Raw genomic sequence first — 26,189 nt, forward strand, 5'->3', positions numbered from 1 at the left:
TGCTTCCTCACAGAGATGAGATTGGGAAGAGTCCATGACATTGGAAGTGATGTGTGGGTTGCACTTCAGTGCTTGCGTTCAGTTGGCTGCTGAAGCCTGATGATTTGACAGCCTAAAAAAAATCCATCACCAAGTTGGCCCATCTTTAGACTGGGAGGCGGACCAGCATCAATCTATGAGCACTGCGGCAAGGAAACCCCACCAGCTAAGCACAAGATCATTAACTGACTGTCTCTGCTGTCTTGTGTATTGATGAGTCTGACCAGAACGATGTGAGGAACCCTAACGCATCAGTTAATCAGAAAAAAGGCACAGCTGACATACCCGCAGCCTGTAGGGTAAACCAAGTTCTTTTACTGCTAGCAAACCCACCGACAAGAAAAGGGGATTTGCCTTTCATGCTTCGCTAACACAAGCTGCCATTTCAGTTCATTGCCAAACCAGTGAAAAGGCTGTTGTTGATAATATCGAGAGGAAATGAGCAAACCACCATGATTCAATGCTTCCCCTGGAATGTGAAAATATTAAAAAAATTGTGGTCACTCAGTCCATGACTTTGTGGGACACTGCTGTGCAAAACTGGCTGCCACATTTCGCTCAACAAATACAGTCAATCCACTTAACAATATATTCTGTGAAGCACTTTGAGACGCCTCAATGACTCAAGTAATTGGAGTTGAGGTGCAGATCAGCCACGATCTTATAGAATGGCGGAATAGGCTCGAGGGCCTGAATGGCCTCCTCCTGTTCCTATGTTCCAAACCAATCTAATGAGAGTTCTACAAGAGGATGTTTTCGGTTTGTCTGGGTGGAGGGCACATTCTTTTCTGAAGGGAATAGAGTGTGCACTCCAAACCAAGCAAACCTGATCACAGAGAATTTCGGCACAGGTTGGTAAGAACCAACGCTCGGGGACACCAGAGGGTTCATTGGAGTAGCGCTGGACAAGTTGTTTTTGCTGTTGGTGTAGTTGCCAATTTGAAGACATCTAGCAGCTCTCGTCTTAACTCTCTCTGTTCAAGCAACAAAATCCAGTTTTATCTGTGTATAAATGCAAGGAATTGGGACACTCTCATTCTCATTATTTCCTTCCGTGACAGTGGGTACAATGCAGACAGTGCTGTATTATTCTGGAAGAATTACAATATGTTTTGATGATTGTCAGGCCGAATCCTGAGATATTACATTCCCTTATTAAACACATAATACATTTTGAATGAGTGCAGCATGTTTTTCCAAAGCTAAAAATATTTGTTCCATGTGTCGAATAACATCTTTTTCCACCCACTAAATTCAGTTTTGTGTAGAACTAACTCATGGTTAGTGCCATAACTACTATTTTTTTTGAACCTATGAGTGCTTGTCAGTAAAGATTAACCTGTTGTAATAAACAGATCCAAATGAAATTAATTCAGAATTATTCAGGCCATTTTGAGATTATTGCATTTTTTAAATCCTCATTAATATTCAATTTAAACCTGTTCTTAACTGGGATTGGAAATGGGAGGCTCTTTTGCAAACTGAGGAAGAAACAAAATAGAGTTCTTCCAATCTCATTGCAGCCTTTATCAGACAGATGTGTCTTCAAATGGTCATTAAGAGAGACAGTGCATTCACTGGAGTATTAAGGAAACACACTTGCAGTAATGACTGAAGAAATATTGGATGTTATGCTAGATGATTCACTGCTGAATATTTTGTTTGATCAGTGACTGAATAACATAATTTAGTTGGAGGTCTTGAAAAAAATTTCTTCACCAAGTTCTACGATTACCATTGCTGTATTTTAGGATTTCTTTTCAATTACCATCCTTTTGACTTTGAGGTAGAAAGCTTTATGCTGAATGAAATAAGGAGAAGTAGGGATATGAAAGGTAGTTCCGACTCTCTAGCTCACTGTTTATTTAAGGATCTAAACTCCTCACATTGCTTAGCGCTCGCTGTCTAAGTTCAGAAGGCTAACAGGATGCTGAACTTTTATTACAAGAGGTGAGGATTATAAAATCAAGATGCTGCTTCAGTTGTAGTGAGCATCTTTCAGAGGTCTAAACTTCCGTCTGATGTGGGGCCAGAGTAAGATGACTTCACCTGCTTTCTGTGCCATTCAAGAACCTTCTCCTGGCGTGCTATCTAACACAAACTTGGCTTACCTAACATGTCTGCCATTTCTGTGTGTATATGTGTGTGCGCGCGCATGTGTCTCCTGTATGCCCAGATACATTGCTGTAACACACAGGAAGCGTTCCACACTTTTGTATGATGTATTTGCTCCCCTTTTGAATCTCTTCGGTGTGTTGCGGGATATTCTCTTATGTGTATGTGTTTTGATGTGAATTGCATTGAATTGGAATCAGCCTTTGTTTCGGGCTGATTTCTGCCTGTATGATTCTTTTGAGAATTGCACTGATCTTAAGCTGGAGTTCAGTGGCTCAGCTGTCTGCTACAGTCGGATAAGGTTTGGCATGGTTGAGAACTGAACTCTGATGACCTGAAGCAGTTCAGTTCAGATTAGTTTACTGATTATCTAAACCTGGGCCAATTACGAGACTTGGGACTCTATGAAGGGCATATTTAGAACCGGCATCAGGAAGTATTTCTTTACACAGAGCTGGAATGGGTTACCAGAAAAGGTGGTTGAGGTCAGGACACTGAACTAATTTAAGAGGCAGCTTGGTGCTATAATAGGAAGAAATTGGGGCAGGCATTCTGGGAGGAAGAGATCAAATGGGCCAAAGAGTTGTATTCAACTGAGCCACCCTTGCACCATTCATTTTCTTCTCCCTCAACGAAAATCAAAGTATTTTCTTCCACAGGTTAGATATTGTTTTCCATGCTGGCTCTTGCTACATGCACTGTGTGTCTGTATGTGTGTGTGTGTGTGTGGTGTGTGTGTATGTTGGGGGTGGGAGAAAAGTAATGATAATGATCCTTGCATTTGATATCGCACCTTTCTTGTTGGGAGGGTGTCTCAAAGCACTTCACAGAATATGACAGACAACTTGCGTGCACCAGTGTCCCACAAACAGCCATGAAGTGAGTAACCAATTTTACAAAAAGAGAGGGCAAAATATTGCCATTTTCTGGAAAATATGCACTTTGCTTCCATATGGTGTCATTGAGTTCTGCTCTGCTCAGAATTGGGTCTGGCTATACAAGTGTCATTTTGTTGTTGTTGATGGTCATTAGGGAATACCTGTGTAAGCATTAGAGTAGGCCGCGATTCAAAGTGGAGTCTCCCATTTGAGGCTCCAGACCATTTGTGTCCAGCTACACAAACAGCGTTCCACCGCCTCTAAATATTTTGCCAATTTTCTCTCCTGCTCGTAAAGGCACCAACTCGTGCTGTGATTGCTATTTACCTTATACTGTATGAACCCGGCTTCTTAAACCCTATTTATTTATTTATGTTATATGAAAATCAGGTGAGAAGCGGCTGAGAAACCTTGAACGGTGTGGCTGAGGGAGGGTGCGCTTAAGCTTAAGATGACAAAAAAAGGAGGAAGTGAAATTGTTGTTCTGGCGAGGCCACTCGGGAGCCCTGTCACTCCGAGGCTCCAATGTCCTTCATTTGCTTGTACTGCAGTCATGTTGTGCATGTCGCAGCCTTACCACAATATACCTTGTCCTGATCCTTCCTCCCCTCCCCAACAAGCTGCACTGCGAGCTGATTAAGTAACAGGCTTAGGTAGAATCCAAACTGGGCCAGCTGTCCAAGCCACAGCCCGGCTGCTATCCTGGGGCAGGCCATCTGCTTCTCGACCAGCCTCTGAAATGGGGATGCTTTGCTTGCGCTTCAGAAATGTGCAAGACAGACGCAATAGGGCATGTCATGTCCACAGCTCAAATGTACTGCACTTGCAGAGTCGAGTGTCGATTCAAATCTATTGCGTGCAGGATTTGTAACATTCCTTCCTTTTGGTTTACCGCCTACAGCATCGGAACGTCAAGAAGCATTTCACAGGTACTTGCTGTCAAGTGGCTGTGTACCTATAGGCAAATGCGGCAGCCACTATACGTATCACAAGGTCCCACAAACACTGATCAATTTATCCGGAGGTTCATTGGCCAGAATGCCTGGAGGAAATCTCTTCTCTATCTGACTGCTGTCAGGAGATCTGTAACGTTTATCTGAAGAGGCAGACGGGCCTTTGTTTAACGCATCAACCAATTGGCAGGCAACTCTGACAATACAGCGCTCATTCAGCACAGTACCGGAGAGTCTGGCCTTGAAGCTGACCTGTGGGGCTTCAACCCACATCCTTCTAACCCAGAATCGAGAGCGCTACCGTTTGAGCCATTTATTTCATATACATTTAATCAGTTGTTGTTTAACTTTTAAAATCAAATAACACAGCTTCTTCGATAGTGACCGTGTGTGTTTTGAGGTGTATATGCGTATATACATTTATAATTGTGACTGCGCTACTGGTTATCTTTACCTTCCCCACCGTCTCTGGCTCTGAAACCCAGCCAGCAGTGTGAAATGCTTTGAGATGTCCTCCCGATGTAAAAAGCGCACTATAAATGTAAATTGTATTGCATATCGTATTGATTTGAAGAAGGTCATATTCAAACGCTGAAGTACAATAAAAGGGGATAATTGTACTTCAGAGTAAATGGACTGTATCCACACAACTTCATTCCCTGTTTTCTCCGGAATACTGCATGTGAATGTGGTGTCTTATCTGCTTCCCCAGCTGGTCTATTATAGACACTACAGATGGGGGATTGGAAGAGAAAGAGACCCTGGATTAACCTTAAATAACTTTGGATCATCTGAGGCTCAGTGGAGAGGATGTGTGAGGGAGGGAAGGAAGGAGTTCCAGTTTAAGGTTGTTCATTTTGCTCTCTCGGGTGTCTGATACATGTGGAAATTCATCACCACGTTTAAGGCTAACCAAACCAAGAGTTCCACATATGTATAATAATAAAAATAATAATCTTTGCATTTGATATAGCGCTTTTCACGTCTTCTAGATGTCTCAAAGCGCTTCACAGAATATACTGTAAAGTGAATTGACTGTATATTTGTGGGCAAACGCGGCAGCCAATTGCGCACAGCAGCGTCCCACAGACAGTCGTGGATTAAAAATGACCAATTTATTATTGTTTTGGTTTTGGAGGGATTATTATTAGGCTCTGTGTGGAGTAAGGAAACTTGCCCAAGGTTTCGCCCTCTGCCTGGAATTGAACTCAGGTCTCTCGCTTGCAAAGCGAGTGCTCTAACCACTGAGCTACAGGACTCCATATCACCTGCACATGAAAACATCCCTGTATCTGGAATGGAATGCACCCTCTCTCTCTTTCTGGAGGGATTCACCTTGCTTACCTCATCCCAAAGAGTATGAGGCACAGGTTGGCCAGAGATAAGACTCGGGGACCTCGGAGTCTGTATTGAGGTAACTGGTGGAGTTTAATCACCTAAAACTGGATTGCTTACCATTGAGTTCCTGGAGGTCCCATCTTTCCCTGTGGGTTGGAGGTTACAGTTGGTTTGCAGCCTGGTAGGGACTTGGGGAGTCAGTCTGGTGGAAGAAATTAGGTTTGAGAAAGAAGGAGTTATAGTGATGGAATGAGCGATGCCTAGGAACAGGCTCGCACAGGGCACATTGTAGAGTCAGACCAGGGTGGGGGGAGGAAAAGAAAGGAACAGGAGGCAGAAGTATATCCTTTAATCCCCCTGAACATCATCTAAATCCATGAAAACGTCAAATAAACACCCACACACACCTGGCTGGGCAGCACAGTCACAGGGATGTTGCCACGGTGACGATTGCCATTTAGCATAATTTCTCTTCTTGTAAACAAGGTGAGAAATGATACTTACTTATATTTTATGTGTTTTTGTGTGTGGTTCAATGTCTAATGACAGAGCCATGCACAGAGAGATCCGAGTAGGATGCAGCCAGTAAGACAGATTGGGATAGACATATTTTTGTGTCTCCCCTTCTTTCTCGCTCTCTCTCTCGGTTCCCCTCTCCCTCTTTCGCTCCCCACTCTTTCTCCTCTCTCTCTATAATAATAAGGATAATAGTGACCCAAAATGAAGTTAAAGAGATGGGTCTTAAAATGGGTATTAAAGGTGTCAAGGGAGGGGATGAGGCAGAGGGAATCCGGGATGGAGATCTGGAGAGTGCGGGCGGAACAACTGAAAGTTCGGGCGGAGATGTAAAGCAGTCTGGTGTTCGCTGAATGGATGGAGTGGCTAGTAACATTATAATAATATAATAATCCTTGCATTAGATATAGCGCCTTATCACATCTTCAAGCCGTCTCAAAGCGCTTCATAGAATATACTGTAAAGTGAATTGACTGTATATTTTCTGGACCAAATGCATTGTAAAAGGTCACAGGTGTGTGTGTTCGTGGAGAGATTTGAACGTGAGGACAAAGATCTCGAATTCAATCCACTGGGGAATGAGGAGGGGGCTGGGGGGAAGAGAGGCCCACTTGACCTCAGACCACGTCCTGTTGACTGTTGGGTTGTGTGGAAACCACTGATTCAGCTTCCTTGCTGTTAATTTCTTCTCTGGAGTGAATGAAAGTCACTTCCTTGAGCTCAGACTGAAGTGCTGATGTGTTGTTGTGAGTGAGATTTTACTGGAACACAATCAGGAATGTAGATGTTTTTCAGCGCACCAATTCTCCTGTTGTGCTCGCATTAACCAAAGTCTGTATTGCAAATATCCTGAACACTTCAGCATGTAAGGGCATTGCCTAGTTTGGTACTGAGCCTTCCTCATTCTACTCTTTGTTGAGTAAACTAGGTCCTTGTTTATTCAACAAAAAGGAGGAGGAGGGAGTGGTGTTATTAATGGACTCAGCTATTTGGATTAGGGAGGAGAAAATCCAGTTATAATTCGGTGACTTGGGTTCATAAACTTGAACCCATGTTATGATATAGAAATGGCCACTTATCATCATTGCCTGGTCACCAATTTGCCACTGATCTCATTTCCTGCTTGTTGTACACACGCAAACAGGAAGCTGGTCAAGCAGTCCACAGTCAAAGAGGAAAGTCTTGAGATGGACCTTGAGGGGGAGATCATTTGACATTGAAGTATCTGAACTTCGGAATCAAAAGTTAACCAAATCCAAATCTCAATTTATGTCACAAAGAAGATTTTCTCTGTCCTTGCATTGTTTTCTGGTCTGAATGTAATCGCTGGAATTCAAAACTCATGGAATGTTACTGATGCAAAATTAAATGTTTTTTTTTAAAAACACAAACAGTCACAAATCGCTTGGCTGAAATCCATGTTTATTGAGTCTTATCTTCGCTCAGACTTTCTGAAAAGATCAGCCAGGAATTGAAGATTGAGTGGCTTGGAATATAAAAAAGATCGAACCGTGAAATTTATTTAAATATCTGCCAGACGTGTGAATGAAATAATTGAGAATATTTTAATACGTGAGAAACTGCTGGCTCATGTTTCAAAGTGGATTCACTGTATATTTGGTGGGCAAAACTCGGCAGCCAATTGCGCCCACCACTGTCCCACAAACAGTTGTGGATTGAGTGACCAAATTATTTTTATTTATTTTGAAGGAATTATTATGCCCGGAAAAGGGATCCGCCAATCAACTAACAACCCGGGTTCCTACTTACTCCGAGGTAATCAGTGACATGTGGAGCAAGGAAACTTGCCCAAGGTTTCACCCCGCTGGGAATCGGACCCAGGTCCTCTTGCTTGCGAGGCGAGTGCTCTAACCACTGAGCTACAGGATTCCAGGGGAAGGGTTGGTGTGGAAACTGACTCACTTGAATCATTCACATCATATCTCCCCACTCTCCTTCCTAAGTAAAGCAAAGTGCTAGGTTTCTAATTGCTCTGCATTTAGCATAAATTATATCCGCTCTCTCTGAAGACTTTAACAGCAGCCGTAAATGAAGACCGAGGCTCTTCGAAGAATGAGATCAAATGGAGTCGAAGGGATTTCTATCATTTTCTGAATGTCTCTTGTGATTTCAGTCCACAGTGTAAAACGTAGATTTGTCACATTTTCAGGCTAGGGCTCCGACTGTGATGGGAAATATTTATGATTAATTGCGTCTCCTCCTTCCCTTCCCCAGTACATTTTCCTATGCCAGATACCCAGCTTATAACCAGCTGCTAGGAGCTGTAAGGGAACAAGCCGTGATATTGGCTGTGGAACTAGCTAGTCTTTTCTGGCCACTTTAGTCATGGCCAGAGTCACAATTGGCTGCCGCGTTTCGCCCACAAAATACACAGTCAATCCACTTTACGGTATGTTCTTTGAAGCGCTTTGAGACATGTCTAAGATGTGATAAGGCGCTATATCAAATGCAAAGATTATTCCTATCCTACTGCTCTGAGGTCACGCGTTGGAGTATCAACCTTTCAGAGCAAGTGTTTTTTGCCTTACATCCCAGGTTCCCACTAGGTGTGGGTGAAAGTGGATCAGGGGGCCTCTGGCATTGGTGTGAGCTGGCTAATTTGGGGATGCACAATGCTGACACTGGGTTCTCGTGCTATGTAAATATAACTAGTTGATTTTGTTGGATAAACTCATTGAGCCATCAGGGAAGCCCTTATTGCACGTTTATTCTTCCACCGTGCGTTTTCACATTGTCGCAGAGAAATTTGTCTGCACAGAGCAGCCAAGACTCTCTGCAAACAAAGGCTGACATTATAATTTCTCCTGAGCTCCAGGTCGGATTGTCATTTTAGCCCTGACAGTCTTTATATTTTCATAGTTAATCTGCATCTGAGAGGAGTGTTTCTCATCCATCATCCGATTCAGCTTTCTGTCAACATGTCTTTATATCCTCCTCCCCCACCTTCAATCCCTACAGGATATCAGGCCTCTTGATGCCTTGCCCAGCGTAATAATAATAATAATAATAATAAACTTTGCAGTTGATGTAGAGCCTTACCACATCATTAAAACGTCTCAAAGCGCTTCACACAATACATTGCAAAGTGAATTGACTGTATATTTTGTGGGCAAATTGCAATGTAGCACACCCGATGCCACTTACTTAAGTGTTTTGTACTGCAATGCACCACTTACCTTCTCCTGTTGCACCAGACGCCTCCTTCAGAAAGGGTACGGTCAAATCAGCCTGAGATGTCGTCATGCTGAGGGCAGAGCTGTATTGAGCAATGGTTATAATTAGACATAGGAATATCCATGCCGGCCAATTTCATTCTCTTTCCTCTATATCTTGCTGCCTCTCTCTCACCTTCTTTCTCATTTCAGACCAATTCTCAACAATTGTTTCTTCCTCACTGTTTCTCTGATTCATTTTCTTTTTTTTCCATTTGTTTTTTCCCTCCCTCTCTCCCTCCCTCCCTCTCGTGCTGGGGTACGGTTCCACAGTCACTAACTCTTTGCTGGTACCTTGTGTGAGCCGAGGCAGTCATGTCACACAACGAGTCAATCACAGGGAGAAATCACGGCCGAGCTCCATCCTGACATCCACAATAGGGCAACTTTCCAATAGGAGTCCCTTCCATTCAGGATCAATGGATGGAACAGGTCACCAGCTAAATAGTTCAGGGCATAACCCTGGATGCATTGAAAAAAGGTCAAAGGTGAATTGTAAAATGGTAGAATAGGTATTCTGTAGGGATAAGATCAAATGGAGCAAAAGGCCTTCTTCATCCCAACGTCTCCTGTGATCATTTACTGAGCTTTAATTGACATGTTCCACTTTGTCTGTTGAAAGGTCCATATCTCGTAGGCTAAAACTACTGTATTCACTTAGTCATCATGATATCGATCATCTCTTACTCAAAGAGCCATTTTGTAACCAGCTTCTGATAAGAGATAATCAGAGGGCCTTGTTTTTTTTCTCTGAACCACATTAATCCGGGAACTGTAAAATAATGCAACCTCCCTTACAGGGCCATGACCTTTCAAGCTTTCGTGACCAGTAACTCATGGGCCTTGGACCTTGCAGGTTTTCAGCGCTGCCAATCCCTTTAAGAGTATCCATTTCTTATTCATAGTGAGTTTGACGGAAACAAAATCACTACAATGCTTAAAGGAGTGGTGGGGGTGAGGGTGGGGGAATGGGGATCGCTCTCCTGTGTCAATTAATTTAAAAGATGGTAGTCTTCATGAAGCTGAGGTGGGGGAGTCACTGCCTAACACAAAGACTGTTACTTGGTCTGATGCTTCTAGATTAGATACTAGAGTGGCTGGTACTATAGATAAAAAAGCAGCAAGCGTGCATGTTTCCATCATAATGATCCTTGCATTTGATACAGCGTCCTTCACAACAACAACAACAAGATTCCATTTATTGAGCGCCTTTCACGTCGGGAGGACGTCCCAAGGCGCTGTACAGTTAGGTCAGGACCCGAGCAAGGGGGAGAATGGTCAGGGTGAGGGGAGGGAAGGGAGGGAGTGAGGAGGGGGTAGAGAGTCGAGAGGACAGACATCTCAAAGTGCTTTGCAGGTTTTACTGCCAAGTGTTCAGTGTACATAGTAGGTGAACGAGGCAATCAAATTACACACAGCAATGTTCCATAAACAACCATGATGTATAATGGCCAATTATATTTTTACGTCGATGCCAGCAGGTGGGAATGGGGTATAATTTACCGTGGTTCTCGCCAGATTTCCCAATGAGGCATGTGTAATTGTTGAGTCTCTAAAACATTGAATACAGTGAAGAACACGCTCAGTTTGGGTATTAATCCTTTTTGATTGAATTGTGAATGCCGAGGACTTCGTTGAACGAGCTGGATTGGAGCTCGACAGAGGGAAGAGGTGAGTCAATACAGAGTAGCCTGAGGGGGAATTAACAGCATCTTCGCTGAAGTAAACTAACCTCCCTCGCACTGTCAGCCTCAGTAACTCCTCCAAACCAACAAAATAAGCGGAGCTAGATTTTTAGAGTTGAGAAAGAAATGAAGTGAAGTAACCTTCCTGTGGAATTTTTTTTATTAGTCTCCTTCTTTAATAACAGAAAGTTTGAGAAAAGTGTCCTGGATCCTGGTGTGGAGTGCTCCTGGAACAGGTGATAAGCTGTGTGGCTGAGCTTGTGCTTATGAGATGAAGAGTTCCTTTGAACTTTGCCTTTAAAGATGAGTTTACGAGTAGATATTTAAACTTAATGGAGCAATGCATCATATGCTGATACTGTATGCATTGCTTTTTACATTGCAACTCCTGAAACTCAAAAGGGATCTGACACATTCTGATCCTCTGTGGCTTTTATTATTATAATAATCCTTGCATCTGATACAGTGCCTTAGTGCATCGTTGAGATGTCTCAAAGCATTTTACAGGATTTTTACTGTGAAGTGTAATGACTGTGTAATTTGTCGGCAAATTGCGGCAGCCAAATTGCGCACAGCAATATTCCACAAACAGCCATGAATGACTAATTGTATCTTGGGGACTGTTAGCCAGGATATTGAGTGAAACTCCCTTCTCTTTTTGCTCAGTGCTGTAGGCTTGTTTTGACACCCACCTGAACAGGCAGACAGGGCCCTGTATTAATATGTCACCTAAAGAACACGACCTCTGTCTGTCAAAGCAGTGCTCCCCAAACGCAACAACAAATTACATTTGTACAGCGCCTTTCACATCAGGAGGACGTTCCAAGGCGCTGGACAGTCAGGGATCTGCACTTGAGCTGGTGGTTGGGATCAGGAGGGGTGGAGGGCGGGGAGGGTAGGGGTAGGAGGATGACCGAAGGCACAGTTGAAGAGGAGGGTCTTGAGACGGGTCTTGAAGGAGGCCAGGGAGGGAGTTCCAGAGGGTGGTGAGACTTTGAGTTCTGAGCTCTGATAATGGGGGTTGAACCCACAACCTTCTGACTCTGCCTACCGACCAAGCAAGGTTGACGCTATTAATTGATTTTTACATTGTCTCCGCACTTCTGAAGAGTGCTCATGGCCTATGGCATTCCATACCTGTGCAACAGTCTTGGCGTAATTGTGTGAGTATCGCTGAGATGTCCTACTTTCACCCAAGCTCCCAAACGTCACGAGAAATTATCTTTGGGATCTGCGCTATTCATTCACATAATGTTCACATAAAAGTATTTGCTTATCCTGCTTCTGCTGCCATCATCATGGAAATAGCTTTGTAGCTATGTCTCACACATGCGTGGAAGTCTGATGTCATCACATCGGTTGCACTATTTACACAATAACGTCCCACATTCTTGCAGAACGGTAGAACATCCTTGAGGCCAGTCGTCCTGCTCTGTGACTTGTTTCATTAGAGTCCCGTCTTACCTGCCCGTACCCTCCGTTCCTCTGGCTCCGGTCTGATCCACACCCCCCGCCCCAACCGCCCTACCATCGGTGGCCGGGCTTTCAGCCCCTAGGCTCTGGAACTCTATCCCCCAGTGCCTTCGCCTTGCTTCCTCCCTTTCCTCCTTCAAGGCCGGTCTCAAGACCTTTCTCTTCAACCGTGCCTTCACCTCCCCTCTCGACTCTCTACTCCCTCCTTGCTCCCTCCCTTCCCTTCCCTCACCCTGAGCATTTCCCCCTTGCTCGGGTCCCGACCCAACCGTCCAGCGCCTTGGGACGACCTCCCGACATCATGTTGTTGTTGTTGTTGTGTGTTGTTCATTGGAGGCAATGAGAAATTTCAACCCTAAAGGAGTCCGGATACATTGGAAGGACATCCCAAGTACTTTAATGTACGGAATTTTCAGGAGTTAGGACCTTTATGGTAACTTTCACACTCCAGATTGCATCGCTTTTGGTGCGTTTTTTTTTTGTAAAAAATTTGTCAAATTTCCAAAAGTTTGAACATTTTTTTTTGTTCGATACCAAATGGGAGAATAAGTGGACTCAACGCGCAATACTAGGAAATTCCTACTGGTGGCGCTGCTGAGGACAGTGTCTTTTGTCAGCTCAGCAGCGCCATCAACAGCCTCCCTCATGGGACTGCAATTTCCTTGGGTCAACCGGGTGTCTGGGAGACGCAGAAACCCATCACCAGGGATAAGAGTCTCCAAACCCAACTCCTGAGAATTACACGTATATCTGTTTTCCATTTGTCCGTTATGAGCTTTCCAATTAAAGTTCCAAGTATTGCTAACTGCAAATTACGCGCAAATGTATTAATAAACTGTAAATTGAAGCGCTCTGAGATCCTGCCCCGCCTTGAAGGCCGTTATGTAAATGCAACTTGTTGTTGTTGTAAATGCAGATCCACGGTGTACAGAACTTTCTGCGTTTGTTGTGAATAGCTTTTGATGTGAGCAATGGCCGTTTGCCGAAGGTATTATGGGATCTCTGACGTCCGCCTGAGGAACAGGCAGACGGGTCTCATCCAACAATGCAGTGTCCCTCAATGCTGCACTGGGGTTTCCAGTCTAGACTGTGAACACAAATCCTCAAGTGGGGGCTTAAATCAATTGCCTTCTGTTGCTGAGGCTGTACTGACAAGTAATTTGATGTACGCAGAGAAGGGGGAACATTGGTTGGGCTGCCCTTTGTACAATAGAAACTGTCACAGTTTCACAGCTAACCTGCCCTGTAGTATGCAGCCTTTGCATCATGTGCTGAGGCACCAAGCTGGGACAGTGATTGGGTTTTACATAACTGGGTTTTGGGTTGGCCTAGGATCTCCTCAGGGAGGCAATTTGAATATGAAGTCACAAATCCCTAGTAACAGATTGGCATCCACAGAGGAAAATGATGCTTAATACACAACATAATTTATTTCCCTTCAGATTAAAGTGCATTTAAGGCAAAAGAGCCAACCAGCATCTGTCCCATCACTGAGCCAATGCCATTACATCAGCAACCTAACTCCAGCATTCCGAGCCAGTGATCAATCTTGGCATTTTGCTCGACAGTCAACTTTCCTGTAAGCCCTACATTAGGTTCTTAACCAAGATCGCATTCCTCCACTCACCTAATATCTAATGCTCAACTAGCTCCGGCCTCCTGCATGTCCCTCCGCGCCCTCTGTTCCACCAACAGTGGTCGTGCTTTTAGCCATTACACTCCAAACCTCTGGAACACTCTTCCTCTATCCCTCCACCTTGTCCCCTCCTTACCCATCTTCAAGTCCTGCCTGAAGACCTTCCTCTTCGACCGTGCCTACGGTCACCTCACCCTCCCCCTCAGCCAGAAGTTTGTTCCTTTCAGAAGTAGAGTTTTGCATCCCTTAACTGTTCAAAGATGCTTAAAGGGCTTAGTTTCAAGACCTGTCCTATCAACTCAGACCTGCAAAGGCATTTGGGAAATCCTCAGTGTGAGATTAGCTGTGTGTTATTAAGATTAAAATAAACAAAGCAAATCTGCGAATCGCTTGCAAAGTGAGCTGTGAGCAGACAGCTGGGGGATGAGATGTCCTCGGTTAATAGTGACAGAAATCAGTAACAAAAAAAAACCTTTAGGATTCTTCTTCTTGCAGCTGTGTAAAGCGCTGATCAGATCTGGCCAAGAGTATTATGTTCTTTGGTTTGTGTACCTCACCGTATGAAAAATATAAAGTCTCAGAGTAGGTCCAGTGAGCATTCATCAAAATGACACTTAGGATAAAAGGACTTGACTCTAATGCGAAACTTGGTAAATACATAAGAATTTAGTCCTGGGAGTTGAGGAAATCTTTAAAACAATAGATAATTGATAGGTAAATAGGGCACATCTCGTCCCTCCACTAGGAAATTTAGAACATGGGGTCATTAGTTTAAAATTAAAGTTCCGACAGAAAATATTAGCATGACGTACCGTTATTTAATTCATTTTAAACCTTGATAGTATCCTGCATTATGAGTTAACCCATTACATGGTTTCCTCAATGAGTGCACAATGTTTTCAGGTGAACCGTGACATTACTATAGATCAAATCTATGATAAGCTTGCATTTGATATCACACCTTGCACTGTGGGTGGATGTCTCAAAGAGCTTCATAGGATATACTGACATTACACGAATAAGGTGACTTTTTTCTATTTTTTAGTTGAACAAGGCACCCAATTTGCACACAGCGATATTCTACAAAGAGCTATGACCAATTTTATCAGGGCAATTGTTAGCCAGGACACCGGAGCAGACTTCCTTTTTCTTTTTAAATAGTGCCACGGAATCTTTAACTTTCACCTGAACAGGTTTAACATCTCATCGGAAGGACGGATTCCCCGTTAGACACCTGGTGCCTGGTCCCTCACGGAGATAAATGCGGTGTCCAACCTGTTTGGATCTTATAGAGCATAAATCTGATCTACACATACAATGTACAAATCTCTGCTTCGAAACTACCTCTAATTATCCCCACAGTACATTTCCATTTCGAATATCTATTTATGGTCGTTTTTGAGTAAGAAGCACAATTAGGGCTAAAATTATGGCCAATTTTAAGCTATTAGTTGGCATCTGCTGAGAACTAGATTGCTCCTAACAACACTGACCTTTCCTTTCTTGTTGCTAAGAATAATATTCCTTTCCTTTCTTTCAATTAAGCTATGTTTCGCCTGCAAATATGCAGTCAATTTACTTTACAGTATATTCTGTGAAGCACTTTTAAAACGTGAAAAGCGCTTTATCAAATGTGAGGATTATTACTATTATTATATTATATTATATATTGTATGTACATATACATGTCTCCTTTCACTATTCTCTTAAATACTTTATTTTTTGCCAGCATTCATTGACTGCCCAAAAGTGCCTCCTGATGTGCAAATGAGCTTACGAAATGTGAAGGACTTGGATATATAACTGAGTTGGCGAATTCCTTTTCACTGTGCAGGCAGTTAAGTGCACTGTATTGAGCCTTATTGTCCCTAAAATCAGCCAGGGATTCTGATCATTTCTGGACAGTGGACATGTGTGAACCTTCGGTGAGGACTGCATCAGGCTTGACTGTGATTGGCACCTGTGGTCTGCATTATCTCAATGACACGAGCTAGTATGACTGCCTGGCACAGTGGGTATCGCTCTCGCCTCTGAGTCAGAAGGTTGTGGGTTCAAACCCCACATTCAGACTTGGAATCACACAGTCTAAGCTGCTACTCCAAATGCAGTGCTGAGGGCAGTGCTGCATTGTTGGAGGTGCCGTCCTTCAGATGAGACGTTAAACCGAGGTCCCGCAGATCATTGGTGCATATAACTCACTTGGAGAGAATTCGTTTGTGGATTCTTGCGGGCAAAACATTTCCAAGAATCCGTCAATGGAATGGCATACAAATTAGAGAGCTCACCTACTGCAATGCAGAGAATGCGGAAGCCAGGAGAAGCTATGAGTTTTTAGATTAACAAAATGTAATTCTGGAGGTGACATTATCCTTTAATGGTATTGATTACAGTTAGATTCATGACAAATCAATAGGTAGTTAATTAAACTAAATGTGATGGATTTGGGAGTTGCAAAACACTGGTGCTGTTTGGGAATACTGTAATCAATTATGGATTCAGCTTGTGTGCGAAACGTGCTGTGTATTGAGACATGCTATGTCATCTCTCAGAGGCCCTCAAATCAGTGCAACTCAATGACTGGTCTACATAATTCACAGACATGTACATTAATGAGAACCACTGATGCCCTAAACTCAAAATGTCTTCTCTGGCATTGACTGCAATTGGCTGTGACAGTAAGAAAACCACCTGCCTATGCATACCTCAGATTATAATAAGGTTGTGATTTTGAGGAGCTGATGAGGATCAGGCCGTGAATTTGAAGAGTGGGAATGCAACCAGTTTGTGATTGTGGAGATCTGATTACAATCTGGTTGTGATTTTAAAGAGCTGATTACAGTCCAGCTGGAATTGTGTGGAACTGTTTCCAACAACATGACAGTTCACAAGAAGACAATTGTCTTGACCCCACCACACCGTGTAGTGGATTTATGAACACTCCCAGATTCTATTTGACTGATAAATTGTCCAGGCTTTCTGTTTGGGGTGGGGAGGGAGGAGTTGTTGGATGAGGAAGTACTCTAGATGGGAAGACCCCTTTGTATGAGGCAGAAGGAACAGGTCAATCCCAATGCTCTTGCCCACAACCAGAAACCAGTTTGCTTCTAGAGGGAGGTATTTGTTTTTCATAGGAGCTTGGTCAAACCCTGACGTCACAGCCTGGTTACCATTCCCTGAGCGCAGCAGAGCCAGCAGTTTTGCTGCTGTTGGCAAGTCAGAACCAGAGAGAGAGAGGATGATAGCAACTTGAATCAGATCCAAGTACCAAATCTAATCATTTCAAACAAGTCGTTTCAGAATCAAATCGGTTCAATTTAACAATACATTAAGGCAGACAGACAGATAGACTGATAGTGTTGAGTAACACACACTTGAGGTCAACCCTGTGACAGGAGGGAGCATGTTAGCATTGTGAAGGGGAGAAGCAAATGCCATTCCTGTCGTCTTTCATAGTCTGACTGAACACCCTGGGTGTTCTAATGCTAGAATAAAGAGAGCGTTGTCAAGGTAATAGAAAGTACTGAATGATATTAATATTCACGGATATGTCAGCAACGCATTTTACTGTTACCTCTAGGATTTAATTCTATTCATACGAGGAACTGCTTCTCAATGAAAGCAGTATTTTGTACATCAGGGCGGAATTGGAATTTATGGAGCTGTGCAGTATTTCCAGGGATTTCCTTCCCTGTGGATCTTTCTTGACTATGCCTACACTTCTTTTTCAGGGACTTCCTTCCCCGTGGATCTGGAATTGTCACCAGGCGACCACTTGTGCTTCAATTGATCAATTCCTCAACAGGTACGCTACAATCTCCCAGCATTAACAGTACAGAGTTTACACCACCACAGCGAGTTTGGAGAGTTCAATCCCATTTTCCACTTTCTTGCAATTCCTATGCATGTGCATGGCGGGGGGGAGAGACAACCCAAAGTGCTTCACATGATTTCACTGTAAAGTCTAGTGACTGTTCTTTTTCAGGCCCATGTGGCAGCCATTTTGCTCACAACAATCTCCTTAAAAACAGCTATGAAGTGAATGACCAATTTTATCTGTTGGCCAGGACACAGGGGAGAAATTCCCTCCCTCTCATGTGCTTTGGCCAGCACTCAACCTCCCACTAACTCTTTCCCAAGCAAACCAGCTAAAAAACCCTGCCCGTCCCACAGCTCTTTAAAAGCAACCCTGGACCGATTCCAGCAGCGACATAGCTTTACTGTTTTTATAAGCAGTCACTGCAGCAAATTGACAGGAGCTTTTGGTTGCAGAGAACGGTTTTAATCCTGGTTATAAAAATGAGACCTTTCTTTCTGTTTTGAATTTGTGTTTATTGATTTTGGCACTGACTGCTTTGTTACACTGAGCAACCTTTATACAGTGCTGCAGGAGCTAGGAAAGCCAGGCTGGAGAATACAGTGGCAAAGGTCTAAGGCAATTGGTACCGGAAGCTGGACAACTGTGGCAGTTTGTCTGTCGAGGAGAAATGAAGACCGAATTACAGACATCTACTTTGCGAACCCCTTTGTAACTGATGAAGCTCATTGATTGATGCAGAGAAGGGTTCAGAGATGGGAGTGTGACTGAGCAGCACATGGCTTAAGGAAACGGCACATTGACCAGCACTCGCTTTATATCAGCCCCGAAATGGAAATTTCCCCATCCTCTTCCCCACACTTAGACATGGTTACGTGGTTAGTTACCGAGTAGGTCTCCCTTTAATCTTCCCCCACCCCCACCCACTATGTTTGACCTCAGCTTTATCACCGGGACATTTCCACTTCCATGTCATCTTGTCTCTGATCAATACTATTAATCAGTGTTGACCTAGGACCGGGTTTTGCACATGCTCAGTGAGAGGAATGCTGCATGAACATGAACATAAAATGATTAATAACAAGCAGTGGAAATGTCTTCCCTTCTCTCTCAACCCAGATGCACCAAAAAAAAAAGTAGCAAGAGTATCAGTCACCTAAGACAACAGAGAGGCCTTTTCCTGTCCAGAGACACTAGCCTTTTGTACGTGGCACTGCTCAGAAGAAGTGAGAACTGTATAGCCATGAACAGCTGGGCTGTCGGGCTTTTAGACCAGGGCTTCATGAAGACAGGCTTCTCAACAGCCATTTTATTCTGTCAATGGAACGATTTGCCGGGATGCTCCAGTCAGATAGCAGGCCCCTCACTGTTTATTGATGAGAATGACTGGAGCTGTACTCTTCGCGAAAGACTGGAAAGATTTCTTATCCTCCTCAAGCGCAGACACCTGGGGAGGGTGGTACCAAGACCACAGCTATTTTGAGTCCCTGACTGCCTCTGTGTCTTCCACGGACTACTGTATCGCTATTGCTTGGTTGATTCTTTCCCGGAATGGGGAAGAGCTCAGCTGCACACTGCAACAGTCTCCTGTTGAAGGTACTTGGCCTCAATAACAGGCTGACCCTTCAGACACGCAAAATGCAGCAAAAGGCCGTCTTTAAAGTGAGAGTTTAATTTAGAGATGTGAGTCAGAACATATTCAGTTATTATAAACCTACTAAATAATTCCCTTAATCACCACCCCTCCCTCCCCCCAAAAAAATGTGGGTACTCTGCAGCATTTTGTTCGTTATTAACTGGTAATTTACTCCACACCTCTCCTCAAAGCAAATTGATGGATGCCTTTTTACATTCTCACTAGGGCTTGGTTCTACAGGTGTCCTCTGGTAGCTTGTCCAAGTGACTATTGTGGAAACTATGCAGGAGTTTTGAAGCATATTTGTTAGGGCACTTTTCTCGCAAGCGAGAGGAACTGGTTTTGATTCCTAAGTGGAACTGGAGGGGAGGGACTAGTTGCAGATCATTTCGAACTGACCAATCTTCTATTGTAAGACATTCCTTTTTTCCCGTACTATTTCATTGTTGAATGCACGTTTGACTTTTTTTGCCATCTCCAGAACATGCGGAGTTCCTGCACCTCAAAGGGAAGAAGTTCATGGACTTCGATGAAATCCGCCAGGAGATCGAGGCGGAAACAGACAGAGTCACGGGCGGCAACAAGGGAATATCGTCCATTCCGATTAATTTGCGAGTCTATTCCCCAAACGGTAAGCATACCTGGTATAGGTATCACAGAGTTACGACTGTTTAATGCCCCATTCCAGTGATTCACTGTAGCAGAAAAGTTCCCTTGAACTGCTGCATAATATTAAGTTTGACTCTTTTCTTCACTGATCGATGAGATCTCTTTCGCGCCATCTGTAAACCAGAGGGTATTAGAGGTGGTTTGTAATTAATTAGTGGAAAGGATTAGTTGATGGTCTTAGCATCTGTAATTCCTTTTACTGGCTCATTTATGCTTAACTGAAGAATTCTTTCATTCAATATGGTGTCTATATCATCAAAGTCTCAAAACGCTTCATAGGGTAACAAGTGTAGTGATTATGTATTTGTAGGGAAATACACAGCTAATGTTTACACATCGAGGACCCACAGCAATGAATTGAACGATCAATTTATTCAGAGGATTGTTGGCCAGGATATCGAGAGTAACACCTTTCTCTTTTCAAACCTTTAATGTCCACCAGAATTGATTGATATATTAACATCTCATTCGAGGGATGGCACCTCTGACAGTGCAGTGCTTCCCCAGTACTGCACTAATGTCACCCTTGACCATGAGCTCAAGAAAGGATATGGATTTTGAATGCATATCTTTCTGACCCAGAGGTTGCTAACAACTGAGCAAAGCTGACACTAACATATTACATGTAGTTATCTTGTGTAGGCCTCTCTTTAATAATGTAACATCACCATGTAACATTTCTCTGATTAATCAAGAGACCATTTGGATCTCTCTGGAGCAGAATTATGTGATATTGTGATAATAATCCTAGCTTTTGATATAGCGCCTTATCGTATCTTTGAAACGTCTCAAAGTGCTTCACAGAATATACTGTAAAGTATACATCAAAAAAATTGATGTGCGTTACCTGATGTTCTTTCCTCAGTCCTTAACCTGACGCTGATCGACCTCCCTGGGATGACCAAGGTCCCAGTTGGGGACCAGCCAGTTGACATCGAGTTCCAGATCCGAGAAATGCTCATGCAGTTCGTCACCAAGGACAACTGTCTGGTTCTGGCGGTCTCACCGGCCAACTCTGACCTGGCCAACTCCGATGCCCTGAAGATTGCCAAAGAAGTGGATCCTCAAGGTACCTGCCATCGTTTTCTTCCAATAGAAATGTTCACCTCAAGGGAGGGAGCTTGATTTATATTTAAAAAAAACGAGTTATTATGGCAGAAAGTTTGAAAACTTGGATTAAAGGTAAAGTAGAATGTGGCTCGGGTTCTGTTTTTTACACATTGTCCATACGCGCTTCTCTAGAGGAGATTGTTGGATAGACATCAGCAATGGGTTACCTGACTCAGGTGTAGCATGAGTTCAATGCAGGGCAAGCACCCCCCTACCCCCCCCCCCACCCTCCACTATACACTATCCCCAGCAACATAAGCGCTCTGGGTTGCCATACCCGTGTGAAGGGTGCTAGGTAAATGCAAGTTGTTGTAACTCAAACCTCAGAAGTTCTTTCCTCTACTGCACTGACTTTCTCTGTAAAGTGAGCGAGAATCAACGATGGCTGTCAATTGATGCCAACTCGTGGTTTGGGCTGTGAATAAGCAGTTTGTTTCCCTTGGATTGTGCAAAAAAAAATTGTGTGAACACACCCTGTTTGGATAACTTTTCACCTAAATAGCAGGCCTGGTGAATAATCCCATTGAAATGTCTCAAAGTGCTTCAGAATTTTCTGTTAAGGGCATTGACAGTGTATTTTTAGGCAAATGTGACAGGCAATTTGCACACATTGGCCATTTCTGTTTATTAAAACGACCATTGAACAGGACACAGGGAGAAACAACCTCTTTTTGAATAATACGATTGGGTTTAATATTGTATTAACCCAGGGAATCCACTCAAGTAACAATGGATCCAATGATCTCCTTACGGAATTTGTTACAGGACACACTGTAAGATACATATTGTGTATGAACCTTTTCTATACTTGTCAGATTACTCTGCTTCTCTCCATCTTCTCCCCCACCCATCCCCACATTAAAAAAAAATCCCTCTCCAGAGAACAGGCTGAAGGATGCTGTCTTTCCGTATAACGTCTTTTTCAATTTGGGAGTATCTGGCCTTTGCTTGACAGCTCTTTGTGATGGTGGAACTGAGATTCGAGAATTTATTGGGTTTATTGGAATCTTAGATGAAGGGATTGTGACTTGTAGCAATAGATGGGTGGGTTGGCTATTGTCCTAAATTATATTCCACCACTCTTCCATGGCGCTCTGTGTTGCTACTCTATCTTGCCACCATTGCCTCCGCTCTGCTCCCCTCGGCTCTTTGTTGTGATACCTCTCCGTTACCCTCCAGGTTTGCGTACAATTGGAGTCATCACCAAGCTGGACCTGATGGACGAGGGCACGGACGCTCGCGACATCCTGGAGAACAAGCTGCTGCCATTACGCCGCGGTAAGTGACACGAGAACATTATCCTAAACTGTGGAGCGGAGGAGTAGGCCATTCACCCATCAAATAGAAAAGCATTTAGTTTCCACTGAATTATTACTATTGATGGATAGGGCGATATCTTATCAGTATTAGCTCCAAGTTCAAAACTGGCTGTGAAGGTGCGTTCATCTCCCCTGAGGAACAACCAAATAAAAACAGTCAATTACTGAATATCATTGATCATGACATGGAAACAGGCCCTTTGTTTTAAATCACTTGGCCGGGAGCCTGAGAAAAGAAGTGAAGAGAAAAAATTACTGGAACAAGAAGAGAAAATGATCAGCGACCTTCATGCCACACGAGAACTATAAAGCTCTGTTGACTGACTCTTCCTGTCTTCTCCTGTTAGGTTACGTTGGAGTGGTAAACAGAAGCCAGAAGGATATTGAAGGCAGAAAGGATATCCAAGCAGCCCTGGCTGCTGAGAGAAAATTCTTCCTATCGCACCCAAGTTACAGACACATGGCAGATCGCATGGGGACACCTTACCTTCAGAAAGTCCTCAATCAGGTAAGACTGCTCTTAATTACATTGACTTAATGACTGATCTTGATTACATTAACTGACACACATCAGGTATGACCACTGTATATTGCAATAACCAACATATCGTGGAGTCCTGTAGCTCAGTGGTAAGAGCATGCACCTCGCAAGCAAGAGACCTGGTTTCGATTCCCGGCAAGGCGAAACCTTGCTCCTTACTCCACAAGCCTGATAATAATCCCTCAAGAAAAAAAAACAATAATAAATTGGTCATTTCATTCCACGACTGTTTGTGGGACATTACCTGCCGTGTTTCACCCACAAATATAGAGTCAATTCACTTTACATTATATATTTTGTGAAGCGCTTTGAGACATCTGGAAGATATGAAAAGCACTATATCAAATACAAGGATTATTATTATTACAGCAACTCTAGCAACACTGGAGCTAGTTGCTGGTTGAGACTTTGGCAAGATCCAATGTGTTAAGGGTTGTCAAATACCTCCTCATTTGACTCATCACAGAAACTTACATGGACCAGCTACAGAGTAGATTAGGATAATGTTAAGGTATCCCCGTAGCCCTCTCTCCCTCCGGTTTTCGTTAACAGCTCACCATATTGTCCGGTTAGTTAAATAGACAGCTTCTGGCTAAGCAACCATTCTCTTTGCCAGCTGACATATGTGCTGTGAGCAAAGGACAAGAGGACAGAGGTTCAGGAATCTAAAGGGCAATTTCATGACTGACCAGGAATTTTTTCTTTACATAGAAAGTATTTGATAATTGCAACAGGTTGCAAGGAAGGGCATGGATTAGGGTAAGGAACTGCTTGATGCTGAAGTGGGAGGACAGAAGACTGCGTATTTTGGAAGGATGCATTCAATGGGCCTTACAGACCTTCATCCGAACCTCTCATTCTTTAATGCATTTCCATTCCTAGACAGTGAACGATGGCAAGGGAGGATGACCTCAACACAGAAGCACTTGTCTGTAGGGGCATTGGATGATGACAAGGGGCAGATGTTTTTCCTCCCTTGCTCAGGAAAACAGAGGCCAATTATAGTGTTGCAACAATCATTGCCTCAGCCAGTGTTGGTCGGTAATTAATGCCTCTGCGTCTCCATCACCTTCACAGCAACTGACTAACCACATCCGAGAGACACTGCCAGCCCTTCGCAACAAACTTCAGAGCCAGATGCTCTCCATCGAGAAAGAGGTGGAGGAATACAAGAACTTCCGGCCCGATGACCCAGCCAGAAAAACCAAAGCCTTGCTTCAGTAAGTCCTGTTTAGAAACAAATATACAGTCAATTCACCCACAAAATACACAATCAATTCATTTTACAGTGTATTCTATGAAGTGCTTTGAGATGTCTTAATGATGTGATAAGGCGTTATATCAAATGCAAGGAATATTATTATTATTAAATTGGCAGCATTCATTTGGGCAAACTGAATTCCTTTAGAGTACAAAATTCCTCCTCCACTCCCTCCCCCACCCTCCCCAGATAAAGGGAGTTGTTTCTCTGGGAGAAGTGTCCAGTCTTAGTCGGTAGCAGTCTAGTCTTAGGGACAGAAAGATCTGTTTAAACCCTTGCATTGGGATTTGAGTTCATAATTTAGGCTGACGTTGTCGGAGATGCCACTCTTTGGATGAGATGTTAAACTGAGATCACGTCAGGCTGTTCAGGTGAAAGTTACAGATACTGTGACAATATTGAGGAGGGAGTTTTCTTTATCTCCTGGATTTCCATGGTAATAATTCACGGTAGAACTACAAGTCTTCCCTTTCTCTTACAATAATAAGAATAATTTGGTCAATCAATCCACGACAGTTTGTGGGACACTGCTGTGTGCAATTGGTTGCCACGTTTCGTTCACAATATATAGTCAATTCACTTTACAATATATTCTGTGAAGCACTTATTATTATTATTATTATCACATTTGCTGTGATATTGATGGAAACCTTCATGAATGGACAGGATGGTGCAGCAGTTTGCCGTTGATTTCGAGAAGCGTATTGAGGGCTCGGGAGATCAGATCGACACCTATGAGCTATCGGGTGGAGCAAGGATAAACCGCATCTTCCACGAGAGATTTCCCTTTGAACTTGTCAAGGTAATTCCAGACCAAGCCTATCAAATATGGCAAAATGTTGGCTAGTGCAGACTCGATGGGCCAAATGGCTTCCTTGTGCGCAGTAAACAGAGCTGTGGGCAGACTAGACGTTGATTTGTAACCCAGATGTTGTCCTCTCCAATAGATGGAATTCGATGAGAAGGAATTACGACGGGAAATCAGTTACGCCATCAAGAACATCCATGGAATCAGGCATGTATCTCCATCAATCAGGCTGCTCTGCTTTTCTTTTCAAGGGGTTTCACTCTTCGCATTCTTCCCAAAAAGACACAATATAATCCAAGTTACTTTATTTTCTCAGTCAAGTATTCCCAATTCCTGTTCTGCACCACAGAAGTAGGTCCAGAGATGCCAGAGATTGAATCCCTGTCCTTTGCCGAGCTAAACTGCTCATACCCAAGGCTCAGCATCCCTTGGGTTGATGACGGGAAAGACCACACAAGGTTCCTGCTCCTGGTCACTAGCTAGGGAACCATCCTGCAGAAAGGTGCATGTGTGTGAACTTCGGGTGAGCACAGGATGGAGGCTCAGCTCCGATGCTTCCCCATGAACAAAGGCTCATGCATTATAATGGCCACTAGTCGAGGTCCTGGTGAGTTTCTTGTACCTTTGGATCCGAACCCTAGCAGAAGGTTTAATAAAAAGAGTCCAGTACATTCAGGAGAGGAGGAGAAAGAAATATTGATTAACAGGGAGGTTTCTGTGTGTGTGTGTGTGTGTGTGTGGGATGGGGGGGTGGGTAAAAATATTGGAATAAAGAACATTATCTCTAATACCAGTGGATCTGGTCTGATATTCACATTTCTAAGATTCCACAAGATGTTGGCTGTACGGCTGGAAGCTGTGCACGGAGGCATTAGTAATGCTCTTGCAAATGAATGTCGCTTTCCAGCTCATCCCGTGGTGAGCTGAAGCGTAGGTTGCTTTATCTTGTCACCAAACGGCCGGCCGTTGGCACCCGCACTGGAGCCTGCCAGCACTGGCACACAGGTGCCCGTCAGTATATACTGCTTCTCCAAACAGCAGCATTTCAAAATGCCTCCAGCAAATGGCAACGGAAGGAAGTTGCTCGTGCCAAAGAGCAGCTGTTCTGTGGATGGCTGGAGTTTGTTTTCATACTCCAATGAAACATTCGCAAAAGTATTCTTCA

General features: G+C 43.6%; 1 protein-coding gene across 15 annotated transcripts in view; it reads left to right on the plus strand.

The window, feature by feature from the left end:
- Positions 1-26,189, plus strand: part of LOC103183065 (dynamin-1) — a 74,860-nt gene that overhangs the window by 3,743 nt on the left and 44,928 nt on the right. For all 15 annotated transcript variants that reach the window (XR_006085250.1, XM_042337216.1, XM_007900313.2 and 12 more), the window contains exons 2-9: positions 17,595-17,668; positions 19,798-19,947; positions 20,851-21,054; positions 22,275-22,373; positions 22,762-22,922; positions 24,033-24,175; positions 24,883-25,018; positions 25,164-25,231. Coding sequence is in view for 14 of the 15 variants with exons in the window: in XM_042337216.1 (XP_042193150.1) it covers positions 17,595-17,668; positions 19,798-19,947; positions 20,851-21,054; positions 22,275-22,373; positions 22,762-22,922; positions 24,033-24,175; positions 24,883-25,018; positions 25,164-25,231 (1,035 nt within the window). In the remaining variant the exon portion in view is untranslated. The remainder of the gene's footprint in view (positions 1-17,594; positions 17,669-19,797; positions 19,948-20,850; positions 21,055-22,274; positions 22,374-22,761; positions 22,923-24,032; positions 24,176-24,882; positions 25,019-25,163; positions 25,232-26,189) is intronic.

This window comes from Callorhinchus milii, unplaced genomic scaffold (assembly GCF_018977255.1).
Source record: "Callorhinchus milii isolate IMCB2004 unplaced genomic scaffold, IMCB_Cmil_1.0 Scaffold8, whole genome shotgun sequence".
NCBI lineage: Eukaryota > Metazoa > Chordata > Chondrichthyes > Chimaeriformes > Callorhinchidae > Callorhinchus > Callorhinchus milii.